The 23,476-nt window shown below is 42.1% G+C and overlaps 1 protein-coding gene across 8 annotated transcripts in view; it reads left to right on the top strand.

Annotated features, from left to right (window-relative positions):
- The window catches only part of cdh4 (cadherin 4, type 1, R-cadherin (retinal)), a 203,171-nt gene that overhangs the window by 118,691 nt on the left and 61,004 nt on the right, over positions 1 to 23,476 (top strand). For all 8 annotated transcript variants that reach the window (XM_046076610.1, XM_046076613.1, XM_046076612.1 and 5 more), the window contains one exon: positions 17,310 to 17,536. In XM_046076610.1, the coding sequence (XP_045932566.1) occupies positions 17,310 to 17,536 (227 nt within the window). The remainder of the gene's footprint in view (positions 1 to 17,309; positions 17,537 to 23,476) is intronic.

Raw genomic sequence — 23,476 nt, 5'->3', positions numbered from 1 at the left:
TTCTCCTGCAGTCTGACAGAGCTTTGTTGAGGATCCGGGGTTTCACCGCTGTTGCCGCTCCAGGGTTTCACTGATGTTGCTGCCGCAGTAAGCGCCCAGCCCTGACCTTTTAATGCACACCGTACAAATATCTTTCCTTCACATGGCGACCGCTTTTCCGCGACCTACCCCTGCAATCCAAATTTGTGGGAGAGAGAAGGAAGTTGAAAAAAGGCTGTTATGTGTTGACAGATGGCCCTCTCTGTCAGTAAAACGTCATCACAGGCCACATCTCCCACGAGGCGGAGCAGTGGCGAGGATGGCCATTGCCATCTGTGCTCCTGCAACAGATGCTGCAGACAATAGAGAGACCACATGTGTCACACTGTGTTTCATACACCAAGCTGACTGTAACGCCCCGTGCAGGGTATTTCAGGGTTCGGGTGTATCAGCACTGTGAAAAATTCTTTCATTTGTTGCTGCTTCATCCTGCAGACTAACTCGGACATATTGGAACTGTAAACCCCATTTTATCCCTCTCATTTCTCTTCCCCTCCGCCTTACTCTCTGCATGTCTGTCACTCCATCATGTCTACCTCTCCATCTACTGCCCTCTCTCCTCTTCTCACCTCTTCATGTCCCTCCTGCTGTCTCGCTCACTGTGACGCTTTCTGTAGTTAAGAGAAAGCATGAAAAAAGATGAGCAAACATGCCGGCTGCCATCGGACTTAATTTTCAAGCTCCACGCGCTCCTGCCTTCTCCCCATCTCTGCCTTCTGTCCACCTTCAATATTTCTCCTCCGCTGCTCCCACACAGGATTAGGCTTAAATGAGAAATGTATTGTTTCCTTCATTCACTCAAGTCAAAGAGTAATTGAGTTAATCTGTCTGGCTTCTGTCTGTTGGGGAGCAGCAGAGATTAGGGCCTCTGTTGGCAGAGATGGAATCACAGCTTTAAAAAATGGAATAAAAATGTCACCGCGTCTTTAATGACAGCCGGCTTGACATTTCCCAGCAAGCTTTTCATAGGAAATATGTATTCAGGACATTTTTTTCTCCCATTACAATGGAGGGAAATGCCATGTCGTTCCATTATTTCATTGTGGGATGTCTATCAACTAACATTTATCAACTAATACACATCTAGTTCAAATTATTATAAAGATTTAAATTTTTTCACTGATTCCAAAGTATTTGAAAATACATAATTTTCAAATAATATATTGTCAGCAATTCAGAACTTTTGAAATGGACAGAATTAGCAGGTGGTAAAGTAAACACTATACAGCTGCGTTATAGGTGTAGGTACAGGGACTTTAATGGACCTCAGCCCAAAACAAGCTAGATTGGAGAGATGGATATTTGTCGTCTCTCCACATCTGACAACCCTGCAAATTTCTCTGTGTGTGCAGGAATTTGCTTATCCCACCTAAACAGTAACCATGCCAATATAGCAATTTTGCCTAATGGATTTCACTGCACCGTTATTGCTGAACACACACAATTGTTATGGTGAATGAAAGCTTTTTTCCTGTGCACAACAGAAAGACTAAGTTCAGTTTTACAAGTCCCAGCAGAATGATTTGAGTTTATTTTTACAGAATAATAGTTTTATGGAGGTTTTTTGCTAGAACGACTGATTGGAAGTGAGCAGGGGTGTGTCAAAAAATTATGGCCAGAGTATAACCGACTGATGGCAAAATCACCAGGCGACCACATTATATCCATGTAGAACACATTTGATCCAGGATGCACCTGAATACTAAAAAAACTGTCTAGCAAATCTATGCCTTATGTTTGGTTAATTTATTTAATCATGGGGATTTTTGGGAAATACCCTTATTTTCTTTCTTGGTGAGAGTGAGATGAAAAGATTGATACCACACTTGTGGCTGTACAGTAAATATGAAGCTTGGCTTTAGCATAAAGCCTGGAAACAGGGCACAAAAATAGTAAAAACCCACTTAATAATAATAATAAAAATAAGATAAATATAAGAATAAAATATATAGAAATTAGACATTCTTGTAGACATATTTTGTTACCTTTGGACAGACCCAGGGTAGCTGTGTACCTTATTTTCAGTCCTTGTGCTAACTTAACCAACTGCTGGCTCACGTTACATATTTATTGCACAGACATGTGAGTGGCAAATGTCTTCTCAACTGACTCTCAGGAAGAAAGCAAATGATTATTGCTTTCGAAAGATATTCAAATGTCTTTTTGTTCCTGTATTAAGCATGAGGTTACTCTAAAAATCCATGCTCAGGTCCAATTTGCTAGCTATATTCAAAATGCCCCAGACTAACCCCAAGACATGAGGCTTTAACCAAATTAAGTCTTTCTCTCTTTGATCTTGAAGGCCTCTTCAGTGCCAAGACCTGTGCTTTTAGGTTCTGCAGATTTTCTGCTCGCCTCAGTTCTAGAGCTAACAATACAACAGAAAGCTTAAAGTCCAGAATCTGGCCCATATTGATTAGGAAGCAAAAAGACGAGGGAAAGCAGAAAGTCCCTGGGTACATCCAAAGTGGCCTGAGAGAGTAATGGCACAAGATATAAACTAGTGTACATAGTGAATCACCTGAGAAGTCAAACACTGGCCACTTGAAGACAACAGTGCATACCTTCAGTGGTGTCAGCACACCTCTACCTGAGTAAATATATGAGTGGATTAGAAGAATTAAATTTCCTGGAGGACCAGTTGGCAGACTGAATAGGACAAACAGATGCCTGTGTTTAAAGGTAGATGAAGGAGGAACAGCTCCAAAAAAAACCCTCTGTCTCTCTGCTTTTCCCCTGCCTGACAGTAAACATTAATTTGCCTGGAAAATTAAAAAGAAGTGTTCCCGTTAGTAGTTAACAGTTATTTAGCCAATCCAATCCTGTGCCACCTGTCTGGCTCCAGACACCTCAGCATTTTCTCTTCCTATTCTCTAGATTTTCTCTCCTCGGTTTCTGACAGTGATCAGGGGAGTTAGAGCAACTCAACAGTGCTGACAAAGCCAAAAGGCTCTGCACTTCAGGCTCCGGAGTGGCTGGATCGATGTAGTGCCATCACCGTGGCCTGAGGGAACTGCTGCCACCATCCTTCATACTGCACTGGATGTCCTCATCTGCCTCTCTGTCACCTCTCTGCCTGCGGCAGGATGGAGATTTATGCATAGCAGACAACTCAAGTCCAAGCATACGTTATAGGTTAGCAAGCTACAGCGCATGACACGAGCGATGCTGTTGGCTAGCCCAGATAATCTCACCGTTTAGAAAGTTTAACACCTACACTGACAAATTGATGCTGGCAAGAAAGTCAAACTCAGCCAAAGATTTGGCATGAAAATAAAGCCTAGCAATTAATTTGATATTTCAAAGCCTGAAGCTATGATTGCAGCATGGCTGACTCTGCTAAACACATTGCTCCACCACAGACTTTGTTTACATGGTGGTTTGCAGGTTTAAATATACTTTTCACACTCAAATTTGTTGGCTGATATTTTTATACTAGCACAATATGTATTTTCACCCTGAAGGTTTGTGAGCATGTGGAATGTTTGTAAACACTGTAGGCAACACACACTGCTAAGTACTGGGCACTGTATATGTTTTAACACTGACATGTTGGTACGTGTGCCAGCTTTGGGACATTGCACACACATCCAGCAGCTTTTGTCGCCATTGTTGCATTGAATCTTCTTTTTAAGGCTGCATTGCATTATGTACACATAGATGGTATGTTTTTGCTTTTTTCATTCAGTTGAAGAAGCAGGATACTCATGTTAGCTGAATAAAGTAAAACCCATAACCCCTAAACCTGACTATGGACTGAACTAAAAAGAGCTATAATGCCTTGTATTCAGTGCTGTTAAAGTACTAATTTAATAATCCTGTTTTGGAGACGTGCCCTTGGTTTAATTTTGTGTTGTGTATTTAGTACAGTTATTTCTGGGTCTTAGGTTCTCAAGCTTTAGCTTGAGTGAAAACAAAATTTAGCCAACTTCTCCAGGGCCCCAGAGTACATTTTAGAAGCGGTTTGCCAGGCTGGCAACCAGCCATCAGATTTTGGTTGCCAAATCGACAGGATGGATGGTGTATTTTAATTGTTTGTAATGGGAGTGATAATGGTTCTATGTAATTATAGCCCATATTTAATTATAAAATTATACCAAGAATGATTAAACATATTTTACTTAATACAGAAGACTTTTTGCTTCTCTCGCTGTCTTTTGTGTGTTACAGACACACAAACACCACACACACACACACACACACACTGTAGAAAGCAAAATAAAACAAAATAAAACATTAACACACTAATGTTTTGACACTAATCTAATCTTTAAAAAATAAATTCAAATTGGTAGAATAATGACCTGCTTCAAAAGGAATGAGATCTGAAATTTGTCAGTTTTTTAGCTTTGTTGTTTGTAAGACTGGCAATCCATGTAACAGCAGCACACTTACTTGCTTAGGCAGAAGATTCGGCCCATACAATCAGACAGTTATATGAGGGATTATTTAAACATAGGAAAAGTGGTGGTCAATAGGGCCGACCATAAAGCAACAAAATTGTTAGCAGAGGTCCAAATCTGGGCAAACTGGATTTATAGTTTTGCGTTATGGGGTTACGACGAATAGCTACAGTTATTTGCATATGCTCTGTAGCAGTAAGTACATGGTGGGGGCAACAGCACCGGCAGAGAAACCATGTGGAGGCTGCAACATTTGTGGTTCAACAGCATGAGCTGCTTGTGTTTTCTAGAAAATTTCTAATGTTGGTAGTATTTGCTGAGAGTGAAGACAAAATTAAGGAAGTTGAAGGAAAACGCTGTGGTTTTCTCCTTTTCAGGAACACACATCTGCACTGTAAACCCTCACTGTGCTCACCGTTCTCTGTCACACTTAATGAAAGAACGGCATTCATCTGCTGTTCAGTTAAGACAACGAAATAGAAGAAGTAATTTGTAACACATTGTCATTACAAAGTCAATAAATACTTATTAAGTAACTGTATTTTAAGTAACTGTGTAATTAAAGCACAGTACAGCCTGGTGACGTACCATACATTTGTCTAGGGTTTGCGTGGTTGAAATTTAACACTGAACTATAACACACTATAGGCAGCTATTTATTTTTGGGTCAATGAATTCCACCTTGACTAACAGCTATCAAACCTACTCTAACACTGCACCAAACGGCTTTACTGCAGCAACATACATATATTCCAACCAGTTCTCCTTTGTCTCTCAAACAAGCACCAGTGATGGAGCTGTTCTTTCTGCAGTACGTTCAGTTCCAATCAAGATTGGTCAGCTGACAACCAGCCGTGTTAGATACCCGTCAGTCCTGAACCACTGCTGCATGATGACAGCCAAACATGATGGACTCAACTTAACTCTTAAAGACAACGCATAACCCACTTCCACAATATATAGTCGCTCATACAGTGGTTTAAGAAGGGCAATTAATCCTATTCCCATTACTTGTGCGATAACACGTATACCCATTCTCAACTGATAACCTAAACAGCTTGATTCCTTATAGATTAATGACTTGTCTCCAGCTAATGTATTTTTATCACAAGGTCATGAGTGATGTATTATCAGTTAATGAGAAATGCAGAAATGTGAGGCGAGGAGGAGGTAAACACACACACTGAGAGACACACTCATTTCACCTTTTAGAAGGGTTTTTCTGGCCTGCGGTGAGTTGTCCTGCAGTGATAAGAATAATGGTTTTGGCGCCATGGCCCGAGGAGACCGACCTCCCATTCCTTCTTGGTAGATAGTTGAGCAGAGAGGTTCAGCCTCTCCTATTGTGTCTCCCACATCTATAGCAGACAATGAGGCTTAGTACTGCCCACTTAAGGGACAGTGGTATGCTCGTATTAAGGACCACTGCAGATCTCTCTGATAACTGTCACTAGGGGACTTATATAGAAATTGTAAGGAGGGGCACAGTGATGGAGGAAAAAAATAAGCTTGCATTAGATTTTTAACAAATCATCCGACAGGAAAATGTCTTTGCGGGCCTGAAAGACAAAAGAGGACACTCACAGGGCAGAATATTGTACTTTTCGATGATTGGCTTTTAGGCGTGCTTGATTTCTCTGTCAAGTGTTGTGCAAAAACAGCACAGTAGGAGTCCACTGATATCCTTCATTATTTCATTTCACTTTAGGTTTGGAGCTTCACCTGAAGCAGTGAATAACTGCGAAAGAGTCCTTGTTGAAATCCTCCCGTCACTATCTCTGTGATCTCAGCATTTACGCAGTGTTAGGCAGTGGGGGACATCAAACGGTCTAAGGAGGAAAAGTGGAAAACGTTAGGTGCAAATGTATTAGTCGTGTTTTTAATTGATTTTCTGGAACAGACCAGGGTGACTTCAAAGCAAATAGCTGTTGAAAGAAACCCAGATTTGTTGCTTTTAAGGGAGGGCTGCACTCTGAAAGGCTCAAACTGTTTTTCTTTTAATTCAACTACCTAAGCATATCCAAGCTCAAACCGGGATTGTGTAAAGGCTGATTATTCTGGATGAAATATTTTAGCTACAGTGCGGTGTTACAGAAATAATGATAAATGCTAGCTTACATATCGTAGGTGCTGCTATTTACAACACAATATACTGTACACTTGCTGCCTACTGTGTACAATGTGTGACTTTGACTTAAAACTTCGCTAGTTAATATTTTTATATCAACAATGTATTAAATGACCAAGTGTAATGTTATTAGATTTTACTGCTGATTCTATTCATGTAGTTTTTAAGTCCCGGTGACCAGTAAAAATGCAGTTCTGGCTCTCTCGCCATTCATTCAGATAGGAGCCTGGTCTTGTTTAAGGCATTGCCAAGATGGCTGCCGAGTGGCATGACTTGCCTATAAGGACTTTGTCATGACTCAAAAAACACAACTCCTCTAATTGTATTTTTGTGGGTTCAACACTTAATGTAAAATGTTTCCTGTTTGGGCCTGAAGCAGTATTGCATTGATTTCTGTTTTAACCTTGCACCTTTTGCACTGTGCTTTATGGCTCAAGGCTTTTAGTTGGAGAAGCAATTATCTTAATAATGACAACATCAGCACCTGGCTCACAACAATTTGTCCCCATAGTCCATGTATCAGTACTCTTTAGATGAATGTCATCGGCTTTGCAGGCTTGGATCTCTGGAGAAGCCAACCTAAATCCACTTTTGTGTACTGGCTGACAATAATAAGACCAATTACTTTCATCAGTTACTTGGCTGATTGATCAGCAGAGTGACCTTTACAGCTTCGGATGGTAGGAATCTGAATGAACAATTACTTCAACATCACTTTGTTTCCATTTCACAGTCTCAATCCTTAGATAAGATGAGTGGAAAGAGACCAGCTGGTGGAAGGACAAAGATTTAGATTTTGTTTTAAACAGCAAATACATACCCAAATAAAGGGAAAGGTGAGAAAAACTGCAGTTTGGCAATTGTGGATATGTGATAGCAGTCGGTGTAGCTGACATCTGAGATGGCCTTGATCTTCTCCTAGGGAATATACGGATGAGTTTTGTCTCAGGGTCTGGAGACTAATGGCTGGCCCTGGCCTATCGCTAGCCCCAGGGGGCTTTGGAGTAGAGACAGGATTAGAGAGAAATGGATGAGCACAACGGATAATGAGGGAGATCTGTCTTAAGTCTAATGATTGGCTTTAGAAGACATGATCTGGGCTGGAGAGAGAGAGAGTGAGAGAAGATAAGAGGTCCGTTTCTTGTTGTGATTACACCTTTTATCACGAGTGAACATCCAATATGTTCCCACTGTCAGCTGCACTGCATGCTCTTGTATTCAGTTGAAGCAAACATACCGTTCATTGATATAAATAAATGTAATGAAAGTATAGTTTCAGCGGACTCGGATAAGACAACACATTGAGACGCAGTGATATACCTTTTATCACACAAGTGTTAGTGTTGCCAGTTCCTCTGGCCTCCATTCCCCTAAATTAGTCTGTCAGGCATAACAGATATTTCTGTTCCTCTCTAAGTGTATATTTGTAATGCTAATTAGGGCAATTGTAGGGAATCAAATGAAGATGCTGAACACAGCAGCTAAACAATCACAAGGGAAGAATGCAAACACTTTTATGCTAATGACACAAGAAGAGGGAAAAGATGGAGAGAAAAATAGAAAGAACCAGAGAGAAGAAAGGGCTGCTGATCGGCTCAGTTAGTTAGTGAGGGTGATGGAGAGTGAGAGCTGAGAGAGAGAGAGAGAGAGATAAAATAAGAACGTAAGAGGACAGGGGGGGAGAAAATTAAAAGCTGATTACCTTGTGAGTGAGCCGTTGGTTTCTCTGAGGATGGGGAGGTGGGGCAGGGGGAGGAAGCCTGTTTTTAGTCTTATAGTATTTATTAACGCCAGTCTCCAGGGTAATCAAAACCAGCAGCTTAAAATAACCCACTGGACACAGACTGAGCACTGACTTATGTACTGTAACTGGGCTCATTTACTCACTCTGCTATAATGTCTTTCCCATTCAAATGGCAGGTATTTCCGCACCGCGTCAGTTATTATGATAAAAGTGTAACCATTATCTAAAACTCAAAGTGTGTTCTCTACATTGTACAGTGTGTGCAGCAGGGGCAATGTGATTCACACTAGAAAAAAAAATACTTATTTGAGAATAATGGGTTTTCATTACAGTCATTAAACGGTTGAGTGAGAGATATTTCCCAGACGCCTCTTTTGTCCCCTGATCCTTGCCCCTAGTTTGCTCACTTTCCCCTCTTTGTCACTTGGCCCAGCTGAGGTCCCACCACCTCACTTTGGGCTATGTGAAATGATTATATTGTACCGGAAGATAACAGACAGCGTGTAGCCTTGAGGCAGTTTCTTCGCTTCACCTCCTTAAAAAAGATATTGCTGTGATAAAGCGTGGCTCCTTCTCTGCTCGCGCTAAATCGAAGGGGAAGCCTTGAAGGCAAGGTCTGGTGAGTGGGAGCCAGATGAAAGAAATAAAAGAAAGAATCGGTTGATATGTTTGTGAAGCTCGATGGGTTTCAAAAAGGAACATTTCTCATTACCATAAGACTCTGGGAAGGGCCACCAGCTCTATCAGGGGAATTTTTCGAGGCGTTGTTTGCTGCCTTGATGCAAGTTTTCTGTAGAGGGTGGATTGGTTGGAAGCCAGATTTCACTGATTCACTGGCATGGTCTGCAATTAGTGGGTAGCTGCTGATGAGACGGTCAGCCAAACGGCATGCAAACACATTCAAGGATAGTGGGTGTTCATTAAAGTTCACAGCAGTGTGAACCTGTGACGTTTAGCAAGAAACTGTATGCAGTATTTCAAGATTATCTAGTTATAAATTGCTCTTCTTTCAAAAGTTTAAAAGCCAGTGTGGTAGTGGTCACATCTATCTCCCTTACTTCCAGGATAGTTTCTTGTAACAGGCATAACGGGGGGAAAAATCTCTTCACTTGGATTATACATTGTTTTGCCTCCTGAAAAAAGATGTCAGACAGGGATAGATCATTTCCTCAAACCTGTTTGTTCAGGTCACTACAGTTCCTGACATAACCTTAAAAAGGGTTAATCCTGGCACACCGGAGGATAGCACGTATTGAGACACGCTGGTGCCCCCTAGCTGCGGTATGCTTAGAAGATAACAGATTCACAAACAAACCACCCCACACACACACTACACACACATCCACACAGAGAGGAGAAAAGCTCCTGGGCTGAATGGTGGTGTATTAATCACACTGACGCCTGGCACTGCGATCTGTGACCCAGTCTTTTAATTGCATCCGCTCTGCTTTGCTCTCGCTCTCCCTCTTTATCTTGCCACTTTCCCCTTTCTCATTCCTCAAGCCTCCTCATGCCCGTGCCCATGAGAGGAGGCTAATGCAGAGCTGAGAGGGAGGGCCGGGTGTGTGCAAGACCCAAATGCTCTACCCAAAAGTGCCCGGGCCAAAGCTCATGGGACTGCAAGTGCAGCAGCACTTTAACACGCTGAGATTCAAACTATAATGTAGAGCAAAGCTTATCATGTAATGCAATGATGTGCAAATGAGGTAGTATGCAGAGAAAAACATATATCTGTGAGGAAATCTTCATAATCTATTGAAATACTGTGACAACCTTAGAAAACCCCCCACAGTGCATGGGGCCACACAGGAGGATACACACTATACGTGTGTGGTTATATTACAGATTGATCTGCAGCATAAAGACTCTTGACAGGCTTGTAGGCTCCAACGCAGGAGGGCCTTCTTTTGCAGCTGCTCCATACCTCTATACCTGCAGAATGAGGGAGGTGACAGAGGGGGAAACAAAGGAGTGATGGAGTGGGGGCGTCGGGGTTGTGGGCAGATATTGGCCCTATAGACGTGACAGTGCACAAGCAATGTGACAAGGTTTTGTTCAGCCCCGTAAGTGCGACGGCACCAGATAACAAGCGTGTGGTGTTTAAGAAGTGAAACATGAGCGCTGACGCACACAAATGCAGGTTGACAGCACCTTCTCTCCCACGCACACGCACACACACCAATGAGAACGCAGGGAGTCGATGACACCCGTACCCATTTATGCATCAGCTGTAATAACCGTATATGCTAAGAGCTGGTGTCATACACTCCCACTCCAATGTCCCTCTTCTCTCTCACTCTGTCTCTTTATCTCTCTCTCACTCTGGCTCCCGCGCACGCATAAACACACACAGCGACACACACACTCACTTGAGTCGCAGTGGTTTCCTTTTGTGAGAGCGAGCTGTCAGAGGGAACTGTGTGGGCTTTTGTTAAAACAGAGAACTGCAGAGGCAGAGAAATTCATTTGCAACTGCGGCAAAAAAAAGAAGCCTTTTCAGGAAAGTCACATTGTACCTGCAGTGTTTTAAAAACAGCTCCATGTAAATTGAATTAGTTATAAGCATTCCCGTGGGGGCACAGTGGGCTGGATTTCAAAAGAGTTTCAAGGGTTGTGGATGTACTACATGGGGCGCCTCAGCTTTGACTACAGATTCACAAGATGCTGCACTTCATGATAAATCCCAACATCAGAAAATAGATTTTTGCATCTTTATTTGCCAATCACGTCTTTTCCACTGCAGTTACTTCGCTGCCCACTGAAAGGTTTAAACTTCTCTAGACTAGTGCAACTCAAATAAGTAGATTTTTAGCTGCCACAAATTCACTGTCAGGTGAAAACCTTGTACGTCAAGACAAGGTTGTTTGAGTCTCTCAGATGCCTAAAAGCTGACATTTTGGAGATGAAGTACAGTTTTATGACTGGACTCAGATTTTTCAAGTTCATTGCTATTAGCAATGGATTTTAGAGTGGAATTTAAGGGTCTAATCTTTTAGTTTACAAATGAAGCTTTTATATTTTGTTTCTCAGAGCCTCATTAGATTAAGTTTATTATTAAAATAATTCAATCATGTACTTAAAGAAACAAATGCTTGAGCATCATAGCATTCCATTCATTTTTCAGTTTTAATTCTTAATACTGCTGAGTGAAATTAGATTGGTCATATTTAATGAATTATAGTCACCACAACTGAAATGTAAAATGTTTAAAATGGGCAAATAATTATGACATATCAAATGACTTGCAACATGCACATAAAATTGTAACTTCACTGAAGTCACAGTAATTTTTTGTGTTATATATTCCAGTGCTCTTTTCAGCCTCTTACATACAGTATGCTCTGTATTTTAGCAGTGTTCGTTTACTCGTCAGTGGGCTCCACGCTGCTGTCTATCACAGCCTCAGCCTGGCAAAAATACTGTTATTTGCAAATTGAGTGGGTGGCGTTGATTTTCCCGTTGGCTTGAGAAAAGCAGCAGGGTACCAGGGGTGAATGTTTACTTAGCGCTGTGCCACGACTGGGATGAACAGCACCTTAACAAAAAGAGCTCCATATGCTCAGTCTGGATCTATTTACCAGCTCCACCCGTGGTGTACCTGACTCTCTGTCAGTTATGCCACAGTGAGACTTTTGACTTAAACTTTTCTTTACAACTGTGTCAACTGCATACAGGGGGATATTTTATATCCCACACCAACCCAGTAATGCTACTTTTAGCAGTTGCAGCTAATATCACAATCTTTATTTATAGACATTTCAAATCACAAAAACATAGCACTTTGCAACTCATTAAAACACAGATCAAATCTGCACTCGAAACAATAAATACAAGGTGAGACATGCAGAATAAAAGCAAAAATCATAAAAGGGAGGCTAAGAACAGTAATAAAGGTTGTTACATAAAAGCAGGTCTATAAAAAGACCTAAGTCTTAAAAATTATCTGTTAAATCACATAATCACTTCTACAACCAGCTAACAAGTGTGTAAATGTTCAAATCAGACTGACATGATCTTGACCATGTCTTTTTGTGCACTTTTAGCTCTTTTTGTGCCATTCTTTCAGCTCACTTTAATAGTTGTAACAACTGACCCACCAGGGTGCCCATTTTTATGTCTGGCTGGGCCTTTAGCCCAGACTGGCTGTCCTGGTTTGCATCAGGGAGAAAGGGCCTCAGTCTGCAGTTAATATGAGAGGAGGAGGAAGAGAGGATATTTGATGAGGACAGGTGGTGGGTTAAAAAGGATGAAATTAGGACAGTAAGAGGTATGAAGGACGGGCAGCTATGACGCTGGGTAACAGGGAAGGCTGGAGGAGACGGTGATGTTAAGAGGAGAGAAAGCCATGGAGGAGAGGGGAGGCGTACACAGTTGACAGGTGAACATGGTGTAGGCGGGTGCAGAGAGATGAGAGAGGCATGCTCCATGTGGATTCACAAAGCAGCAGTTACTACCTGCCAACTACATTATGCACATGTAATGTACAAAAAATACAAGGGTTGTTTTGGCCTCCTCTAGGGTATTGTCGTGGATCTACAAGCACAGAGACAAAGAGCATAAGCGTATCTCACTTCCTGTGTGTGTGTGTGTGCATGCGTGCATGTCAATGTGTGTGTAGAGGACTTGGTATTCGGCGGTCACGGCTGCTTGCCCGCTCTGTTTTAGCCACGTCTGTGCCGCGCTAGCCGCTCTGTTGGACAGCATGTTCTCTGCCGTACGAGGCCAGAGAAGAGCAGCCGAGCAGAATGACACCAGCCTCAGCAGCCTGCCAAACACCGCTGTGGATGGCAGCATGCACTAAAATATACAGGACACACTCTGGCACACAGAAACACATACACACAGGAGCGTGCGTGCACTCACGCAATACATGCACACTCACAAACAGTCAAAGCAGCTTACACAGGGATGCAGAGGCAAGCCAACACCCTGCAATGCACACACTCATTTGCACATGTCTAGGCTACACAAACTCATACACACTGGAGCTGGTAGTTTAAAACCCTGATGTTTTCCTCATCAACTTCAGGATACGTAGGCAAGGTACAGGGACACACGTTTATACACATAGACAAAGAAAGCAATTGACACTGTAGATCTTTATGTCAGAGGACTGTCACCATAACCAGCAAGGCACAAAATTGACCCTACTTTATACTTTCTATTCTGTTTTTTGATTGTCAGAATCCAATGTGTATTATATAGTACAATACAAAGATTATATAGTCATTTCAACGCATAAATTCACATTTCGGTCCCTGTTGTTTGCACGCAATATGTTCAGAAATGCCTCCAATCTTCGTCCTTGAGGCAGGAGGTCATGAAAAATTTAACACAGTGAGTTTTCCTGACAGTCTTCACCCTGTCAGGGAGATGCATGCTGGGTCAAAAAGGCCACCAAGTGAATCCATCGAAACTCACTGAGAGAAACTAATTTTGATGTGGCTCTGACATGATGTTGATTGGTTCTATTAGCTTAGTGTTCTTGAAATGATCAATATGTTTAGAACATTTCAGCTCAGTGACCACCACACACTGACACACTTAACCCTTAACTGTTCATAGAAGAATGGCTGGTGAGTAGAGCTGTATGCAGAGAACAGCAAAGTCCGATGACCTTGGGTTGGTGTGTGATTTTATCATCGGAACTGAGCATGGATGGAGACTGACAGACTGTATTTCAACAAAAAATGTGTTTTATAAATACATACAGAATCACGCAAAGCATCACATTGTTAAATAACTATATGTAGTGCGTGTGTAGATAGACACAGTGAATGTCATTAGCTTTCCCAAAGGCCAGACCTGAACTCAGCCCATTCCTCTGTCTCTTCCATTCAGTCCTTTTGCTCCAGATAAGTTGACTAGATGATTAAGTTAAGTCTAGTGGCAGCAATTATTGAACCTGCAGTAAAATATGTATGTGATCTTTTATTTATTGACAGAGGACTGTGGGTTTACTGACCTTCAGGGCCGTCAGCTTAGAAAACGCCCTGAAGCCTCATCTTCGTTTATTCATTTCAAGTTAAATTTTTCATACAAAGGGATGCCGTAGTTTGCCAAGCGTAAGATGACAAAACGAATTACATGCCCCGGAGAACAATAAATAAGCACAGATTAGTTATCAACAGTGTTAGTTTTCATTTCATTCTGTTTCCATTATGATGTGACAGCTATGAATAATCGGCATTGCTATGTTTGCATATTAGCTCTTCTTGTATTAAAACTAAAGTTTTGAATTTTTTGAAGGCTGAGAAAATTGTGCCAATTACGGTTTATTGTATATATAATGTAATGTAGCTCTATCTCTTTTGTTTCTGTGTGCTACAGTATCTTCGTCTCCCGCCTTCTCCTTTTATCTTACCATCTCCCTCTTTCTCTCAGACATACATACTCATAGTTTCTCTACCAGTATCTAGTTCGTTGTCTCTTTCTGCCGCTTTCATCTCCATTTAACAGCGTGGCAGATCAGATCCCACGACCTGATGAACAAACAGGATTTTTAATGAATAGCAAGCATTTATGAATATCTTCACACTAAGTAGATGTGTTTGGATTAAGGGTCATGGTACCGGCCTCTCACGGTTACACAGCAGTAGGCGGCAATGATAAACTGAGAGGTGGCCCTGTGCCCTTACAAAGAATCAAAGACACTCCTCTTACAATGGCAATACCTCACAGACCACATGTGTGTTCCCATGCCAACTGGCACCACCACAGCACACAAGGCTATAGACAGAACCTCTGCGACCTCGCTGGTTTTATTGTAGAATTAACATCGAAATTAATATATGCACCAGCTGAGGACAGACATTCTCAGACTGGCTGTACTTTGAACTTACTCCTACGCAATTGCACACACAAAAAGGAACACACACACGCAATCATAAGCAGTGCGTGTGTCCTTAAGCCTCGATTCTCCAGCTGCACCACAAGAGGCCTGTCTAAGTGACAACAATTAGCCTGCTCAGTTCAAGTTAATTGAAGTCATTTACATAATACATGCCTGCCATCACAATTCATCTGTGGACAATTCAAGCAGGTTGGTGTCATATTGTCTCAACTTTATGTTATATCGCTCTCCCTTTATAAATGATCCATGATGGCAAAAGTAAGACAAAGCTTATCACTCACATAAAGACGTTCTCCACTGGGCTGTATTTATTTTAATGAAAATATGGATTGCATTTGCCAACCTAGACAGATGCGCACATTGTCAAAACTGTGTTTACCATCAGTCCCATTACGCACGCAATTACTCAGAGGTTGAAAACAAGCAGCCTCATTTGTGTGATGCTAAGCTGCAGTGGCCGAGGAGATCTCATGCTTTATTAGCCTGTTGTTTGGGAGCTGCTTTTGACAGGAAGCTGGGCGATAAATTAAATAGATGGCTTGATAAAAAGCTTGCCGTGCAGAATATTTCACAGTGGATTTTTGGAAAAATCACACTGCCATAGCATGCCATAGCAGGCGATCTGTTTGTTCCCTGTGTGATTTATGAAATCAATTTGTCTTGTTATCAGCAGCTAGAGTTTATGAGATAAGATCAGAGCACATGCATTTCAACTTGAGGATGGTGTGCATGTGTGTGTTTGTGTGTGTTAACATAATAGACATGTTGAAAATAACAATCAGTTCTTCTCTGCGTTCATGCCATTGCATCATGCTATGAATCATGGTGAAATGATGCAGTGGGTGTTGATTAAATTTGGCAATTAATAGTTTTCAGTCACATGACGATGCACGGTGACCTGGAGGGCAAAACAACAGACCAACATAGCGGCTCACAGCACGACTCCCCCTTAGAGATGCTGCAAAAGCAGTCAAATTTTATTTGGATCACCTTTCAACTTAAGAAAAAGAAAGGTATGAATACAAACTGCAAGTGTTGGGCATATCCGATCCATAAAACATTACAGCATCCGCTGCTGCATTTCTACCCTTAAAAACCGCCAGGTCCCTGCCGCCACTCGACTGCGGTAATGTTTACGTTTACCTTGTAGGGAATCCCTCACCTAACAGCCCAGGCTTGTCTCCTCCTCAATTAGTGCATCCAAAACCACAACAAACATCCAGCATTTTTGAAACGCAAAAGTAACAAACTCAAAGTAACCATGCAACCTGGTTGGCAGGCAGTGGAAAATAACGTCTTTTTTGCCCTACAAGAGAGCGTTTTCCTTGGAATGTGACATCACGTGAAAACTATGAATAGCATGAAAAGGGCTTTCCACATAGTCGTGTCTTTGGTTGCTCCTGTGGTTTTCTGTGGTTTAATGGTATATTCATGTCAGCTGTCACTGGAGAATCTACACAGTCCATCGCCTAACAATGTCTCTGCCTGTCCCTCTGTGATCTGTCCCAACCTTTTACTCACATGAGTGGAAAGACTGCATAACACCCCCTATACCCAAACCATCCTCCCATACTGCGCATCCAGACACTTATGGTACATTACTGTGGAAAGAGAAATTACTCTCAAAACAGGAATCGCAATATGGTTTGTGTGTGAGCAAACACAAGATTCCTCACAGCTCCCTTTCTTTTGTCTCAGTCAGGCAAAACCCTCTAAATGTCATTCAAGACTGTGCTCCATGATTTGCTGCCAAGCACATGGTGCACAATCAGCCCAGTCAGCCTAATGTGCTTTAGACCTTCTCTTCATGCTTTCCCTAGAGAAGCTGAGGGAACTGCTGTTTTGAGTTTAGTTGCTATCCCTCTGGTTTGGGAAAAGAATGATATGAAAAAGAATTTGATTCACCCCCCGTGTATTCCGGTTCAGAAACAGATAAGCAGTTTGTTTTGCCAAAGACGTCAAAGCGGGGAATGAAAAGTGACATCAGAAGGGATGAGATATTTCAAGATATGTCTTGATGGATGCAGGTTAATCTTAAGCCTGCCAGATGTGTCAAGGATTTGCAAACACCTAATGGACTAAATCTCACTGTGCTGCTCTCTAATTCTGTACCCCCTCTCCTTTTTCTGTCTGTCTCTGCAGTGAAGTTCGAGGATTGCCAGCGCAGCAGAGAGGTGGGCTTTGTCAGCAACGACCCCAACTTCAGCGTGAGGCCTGATGGGACCGTGTATGCTGAGCAGGATCTGGCAAACCTGTCAGAGCCTGTACAGTTCATGGTGACGGCCCGGGGGCTCCATGACCCACACATCTGGGAGACCACCGTTAAGCTAGCCCTGGCTGGGCATCCTCATCCTTTAGCCCTGACAAAGGTAACCGAGAACAAGGGAACACTGATGGGACCACTACAATAGTTTCCTCTTGCTCAAACCTGCTAATTTAAACAGCTATCAAATAATTCATTTGCACTACATACTGGCAAATATAAACTGGATGTTTCCCATCTAACCCTAACTTGTCCTCTGTCCAAAACCCATTGGTGGATATAGTTGCTTAAGTTTCTGATGTGATGTGATGAGATAATTTTATACTGCTACATTTGTAGTTTAGTTTTTTTCACTCTCCGATAGCTGGTTCAATTTTTTAACTGGTGTGATGCTAATAAATCTCACAAATTGCTTAACAGACAGTTTTTTCTCTTTTTCATCAGTAAATAACAATGTTGGAAACATTTAGAAATAAATTTCATAAGGGATAAAAAAACATTTGCTGTTGTCGGGTTAATGTGCTCTCTGCTCAAGTTGTTTTCTAATTCTGATATTCGTCATTGTTTATTGGAGAAAATGTTAATCATCTCCCTGTTAAGGCTCTAAAATATGAACTGGGTAAAATGCAATGATGCGTACTTCTAATGATCGTAACCATTACACAAATTTCCCTGTGTTTCTCTGGCCCTGCATGTACACACCCTCCTTTACACACCACAGTCTTAGTGTTTACAGCTGTCTATAAGGAAAGATTTGAGAACAGTGCGTGCACAGCAGTGAAGATGCAGTGCTTCTCTGTAGGTGACAAGTAGAGACATGGTCCTATTTGCTACCAAGGCTGTATTAGCTAACAGAGACTGTAACACAGGGCCAAATGTATAGCCACTGTTACTCACTTCCACTATCGGGCTGCACTATGTTGTGTGAAAAACCCATTATAATTTTTCCTGCACTACTTGTTGAACGCCATTGGGCTTAATGTTCAGTCATGTTTCTAATCATGACAAAAAGCCCAAGACTCACGTAGCTAAGCAATTGCAGTGTTGGGATTAAAATTCTGCCCACTCCTGGCAGTGCAATAATGGAGACTGGGAAATAATTGACATTGATTGAGCTAATGTTCCACTCTGGCGGAGACTGCGAGGAACAGGTGATGTAGTTTCAGCGTATAATTATGTTCCCCACATAGTAGAGCTAGAGAAAGATTCAATAATTGAACAAGAAATAAATGTGTTTTCTCTAATCACAAGGAAATTTGAAGAACAGCTTTTATACGCACAGTACAGTATGCATTTTTGGTATAACAGTGTTTACATGTGTACATGTCACTCTTTTCTCAGATCCTATAAATAGGTGCTGTGGAGAAATACAAATAAATACTTGTTTAATTGGGAGTGCAATCATAAAAAATATTATTAAAATACAGTTAGTTTGAAAGGTAATAAGGTACAGAACCAGAAAGGGGGGTCAGATTTGATCCAGCTCAGAGCCAGAACAATGTCTGTGTGAAAAGCCACAGCTGGAATGCCGGTGTTGTGTTACGCGTCACAATCTTTTTCTGTCTATAGTCACGCCTCTCGTTCCAGAAAGCCGTATCGCTGTGTGAAAGCACACGGAACGCGGAATTATGCCGCAAACCTTTGTTCAGTATGAATGAGGGAATGCAGCATATTGGTGGATATTCTTTTCATTCATGGATGAGGCAGAAGATCAGTCCATATGAAGTAGCAGATTCTGGTTTGAATCAGTAACCTGCAGCAGTGTCAAACAGCCCTGCAGACAAGGCTCTGACTCTGTGGGTGAGGTCATGGGGTTGAGTTTCCCTGGACGTCTTGTTCCCTGCCAGTGCTGCCTTCTCTTGCTGCCTTCCCTGCCTCTCTCCTTCAGTTTGAAAGTCTGTGCAATTGAAGAAGGAAAAGCACTAATAAGTCAGAAACAGAAACACATAATTACAACATTATTACCTAAAACCACAGCTACACTAAAGTTGTGGCACATTGGTGCTTTAGGTTAAATGCTAACATCTGCATGCTAAAATTCTCACAGTTACTCTGCTAAAGTTTTGCAGGTGTTGTTTAGCATGTTTACCATCTGAGTTTAAAATGGCAGCATTCTATTATTTGCTAAACACACAGTACAAGGAATATCATAGTGTTGGTAAATCATCTTTCTCAGGGGTAAATGTCTGTACTAAATTCTATTTCAATCTGTCCTATCAAGACAGTTCACTCAAAAGTACAAATGTAAACTTAATTGTTCCGCAAGGGGAAAAGTCTGTAGACCATGGACAGTATGTCTGTACAAAATGGCTTGGCAATCTATCAAATAGTTATTGGGATATTAATGTGTGGGACAAAGTGGTCGACCGCACGACAGACCAACATCGCCATGCAGTCCACTCTAAAGCTCCAATTACACTGTCCGTTTCTGCGTAGCCACAAATGTTTACGTATGTAATTAAACTTGGATTAAATGTGTATCTGTGGCACAAATAGAGAAGGGAGTCCCATCTTCTCTAACTGAGATGCTGTACATTTTCCTTGTTTGTCAAAAGGAACTTTTGAGTTTGGAAACTTTTTCAGTCAGAGGTAGCCTACCAACAGTAAAATGCTGCTGTTTTCTACTGTAAGCAGCAGTGAGCTAGGAAGCTAAACTGCCCCATATTGGTTATCCTTTGATACATAGTATTATAAACTAGTGAAGTCAGTAAGTCAGTTAACAGGAGTGTTCTGTGTGCAGCTTAGTGCTATGACTTCACATGATTTCTGGGAAATTAAGTTAAAGCTTACCAGTGTTATCAGTGCATTGCAGTGGTTTTGAACTGTGTAGCCCATTTTCTTTTCTAATTCAGTAAATACACATGGAGGTGAGTAGTTGTTATCTGAGCCCATCCCTTTGTTCTGAAAGTCAATAGTTATTTTAGAAGAAAGGTTATCATAATCGCATCACCTAACCGCAACCTATCTCTGCGGAATCAACATGGCAACGGCAGCAGAGAATATAAACAGCTCAGGATATCCCTTTCTTCCAAATGGCGATTAAAAGACAGACAGCTCAAATAACAACTCATTTTAGTTCACCGGCTTTGTGTAGAGACAGATAATGTGTAGAGAGAGATACTGTGTAACAAATTGTGTGCTTGGTTCATCTCTACTCAGAAGAATTGGCTTCAATACAGAATACTGTGGCATTCTTCTCTTATGCTTGCTTTGTTGTATAGCACCAGTGAGAGTGCATTGATTTGCTTTTAATAACTGGCTTAGTTTCTCACTGTACTGTTTTAGTAGCTGAAATTAGCATACTTGGAATGTGCTCCATGTTCAACCAGTTCATTTTAGTATTTAATTTTCCAGTGTGCAATACCACAGCAGTTGAAGTGTAGAGCATCTTTGGCCTGAGAGCCCTTTTCGCTGTGTTTATGTACTCAGGCTATCGCACCTCACACAGGTAGGGCTCGTTGAGTGCTCTCCAACTCGTACTGATTTCATGGCACGTTGGTTTGCCTTCTCCACCAGCTTAGAGCCCATCAGTTATGCACCACTGGATTTGGAGTCGACTGGTTGCCGAAGCGGGTTTTAGTGCTTATTTGATTAGCATTTTTACCACACTCTCCCCAGATAGTCTCACCTGTTCAAGGTAGATTACAGCGAAAGTCGGCAGCAGGGTGGAACGTAGGACCCTGGGGTCCACTGGTCATTGAAAAGCAACACCGGCAGGGTTGGATGGTTGTGCATTTGCTGTGTGCTTTAACTTTGTGATTATAGCCTGATTATGTTGACAATCCACACTGGAAAGCTGCAAGTCTCAACAGGCAAATAAGAGCCATGGATTTAATACTTTTTTTTATTCAAAGTTAGATTTAAATGTTTTATTTCTTCACTTTAGTTTTGAGAGAATATCTCGTGGGAGAACATTCTCTTTACTGAAGACTCGCACTCTGATCTCTTTTTGTATCATAGTGAACCAGCAAAGGGAACTGCAGCACCAAAGACTTAAAAAATAACATCAAAAGACCTGAATAAAATGTTTTCAGAGCCACACTGAACAGAAAATGGGCAATGAGCACACACTCTTATTGTATTGTTCTGCCTGTTTGTCAGACTGATAACCTCCAGATGTCAGTTCCAGGGATCGGGGGCTGCAGGCCTAAAGAATGCCCCAGCAATGTGCAGGCTGCCTGAGAGGAGAGAGCTGCCAGCTGGCCCTGGCTGCCTCTGGGTTTCAGGAGCCCCGGGCGCATCAGGGACACACTAACTGACTCCTTGTCATGCACATACACAAACACATACACCCGCACATATGTTCATGCATTATTTTTACACATTTGTACGTGTGCACACATGCTTGCATCAAGGCCAGCGCACATGAATTCCCATATGTGCACGCAGGCATGACTATTCATACACACACATTCAGACAGAAAAACCCCCGCTAATAAGCACCTAGCTTCGTGCGGCTCATAGAAAGCCATTTCTTCCCTTTGTAATTCTGGTATTGTCACAGTGCCAACAGTCTGTCATCTGCCATGCTGTTTGAAAGTGACATGTCACATGCAGCCAATGCGCTGATATCATCCACAAGCACACTTACAATAAAGGACGTCTCCCTTTCATTGTCTGTCTCCGTGTTGGTCTCTCTGCCCGACTGTCTCTCTTCTTCAGTTCCAGAGGAATGTTGGGGCCTGACCAATTGGATGCTTCAACCTTCTTATTGTCAGGCCTGATGGGCTGCCTTCATCAGCGGCCTGATTGGCGTATAGAGCAACTATTCATTGTGTTTTTCTGGTAGTAGCCAGAAAGGCTGATAAAGACTTTATCAGGGTAGCAGCACACAGGACTGAGCATAGATGAGGAAGAGCAGTGTCGTGGTGTTATATACTGTATGTTATAATTGTCCATATGCACTGACATCATGCACATGACCATAGACAGTCCTGATGATTCATCATCATCTGCCAGAGAGAGTGTTTATCCATCATTGCCTTTTTTTTTTTACATACTTGTTTGTTTTCCCGTGTTTTTTGTTTGTTTCAGATGAGCAAATATACACACAGAAACACACACACATTCACAGACAGAGACTAATTCTACCTGCCGCCCATGGAGGGGGCTGGCAGCCCCCTGCTTCCCCTGCGCCAGTTGGTACCTGTGAGTGTTTTGGATGAGTGGAGCTGGAACGAGAGTTATCTTATCTGGGAAACACATCTGGTCCCCTCGTTCTTTCTGTCCTCTAACCATTCTCCCGGTCGCTGCGCTCCCTCTACGTCAAGCTCCTGCCCAGCTAAACCCTCCGCCCTGGCTGTCCAGTGGTCTGCACCGCGCTTGCGGTCCAATCCTTTGAGCCGTGAATGTGTTAAGAGTTTAAACAAAAGATGGAAAATATACACTGCGTTTGCTCAGGTGTAGCTCACACTCGCCAAACCAGGTGTATATTGATAGGATGAGCTGCTGGTCTGTGTAACGTGGCAACATGGCAATGTGTCTGTGGTTGCTCTTGTGCACACGTGTGTCTTTGCCTGTATGACTGTGTTCCAGGTGGGAAGAGCAGGCGGATTTCCGCTGTGCTTCAGGTGACAGGGGCATACTGCCAATGAATGAGTGGGTGTATGTGTGTGTGTGTGTGTGTGTGTGTGTGCAGGGCACAGAGACAACAATAGGATTAGGTGGATTACAGCAATACAACCATCTCACACAGAGGACACCATAGAGGATTGGGGAAGAAACACTCTTCTAACCCTTATTTCACCAGGCAAGCTGAGTAAAACCACAATCTCCTCTCTGCGGCTAAACCTAGAGGGAAGTCATTACAGTTGTATACACCCATACATATGGGCCTATAATACCATGGTCTTGTATGATATTCAAAGGTACCTCAACATAAAAAATAAGAAGTAGTACCCATATCCAAACAACTCAGGTACTGATTCTGGACTCTGGATGGTCTACACACAGTTTTAATGAAAGTGTGTTTTAATAAACAGATATCTCACCAGTTGTGTGTGACATTTTGAGTTTCTCTAAATGCTTGCTGCATGGATGAAACTGC

Source organism: Micropterus dolomieu, linkage group LG18, assembly GCF_021292245.1.
Source record: "Micropterus dolomieu isolate WLL.071019.BEF.003 ecotype Adirondacks linkage group LG18, ASM2129224v1, whole genome shotgun sequence".
Taxonomy (NCBI): domain Eukaryota; kingdom Metazoa; phylum Chordata; class Actinopteri; order Centrarchiformes; family Centrarchidae; genus Micropterus; species Micropterus dolomieu.
The sequence above is the reverse complement of the archived record's forward strand: the minus strand, read 5'-3'. Positions and strand labels throughout refer to the sequence as shown.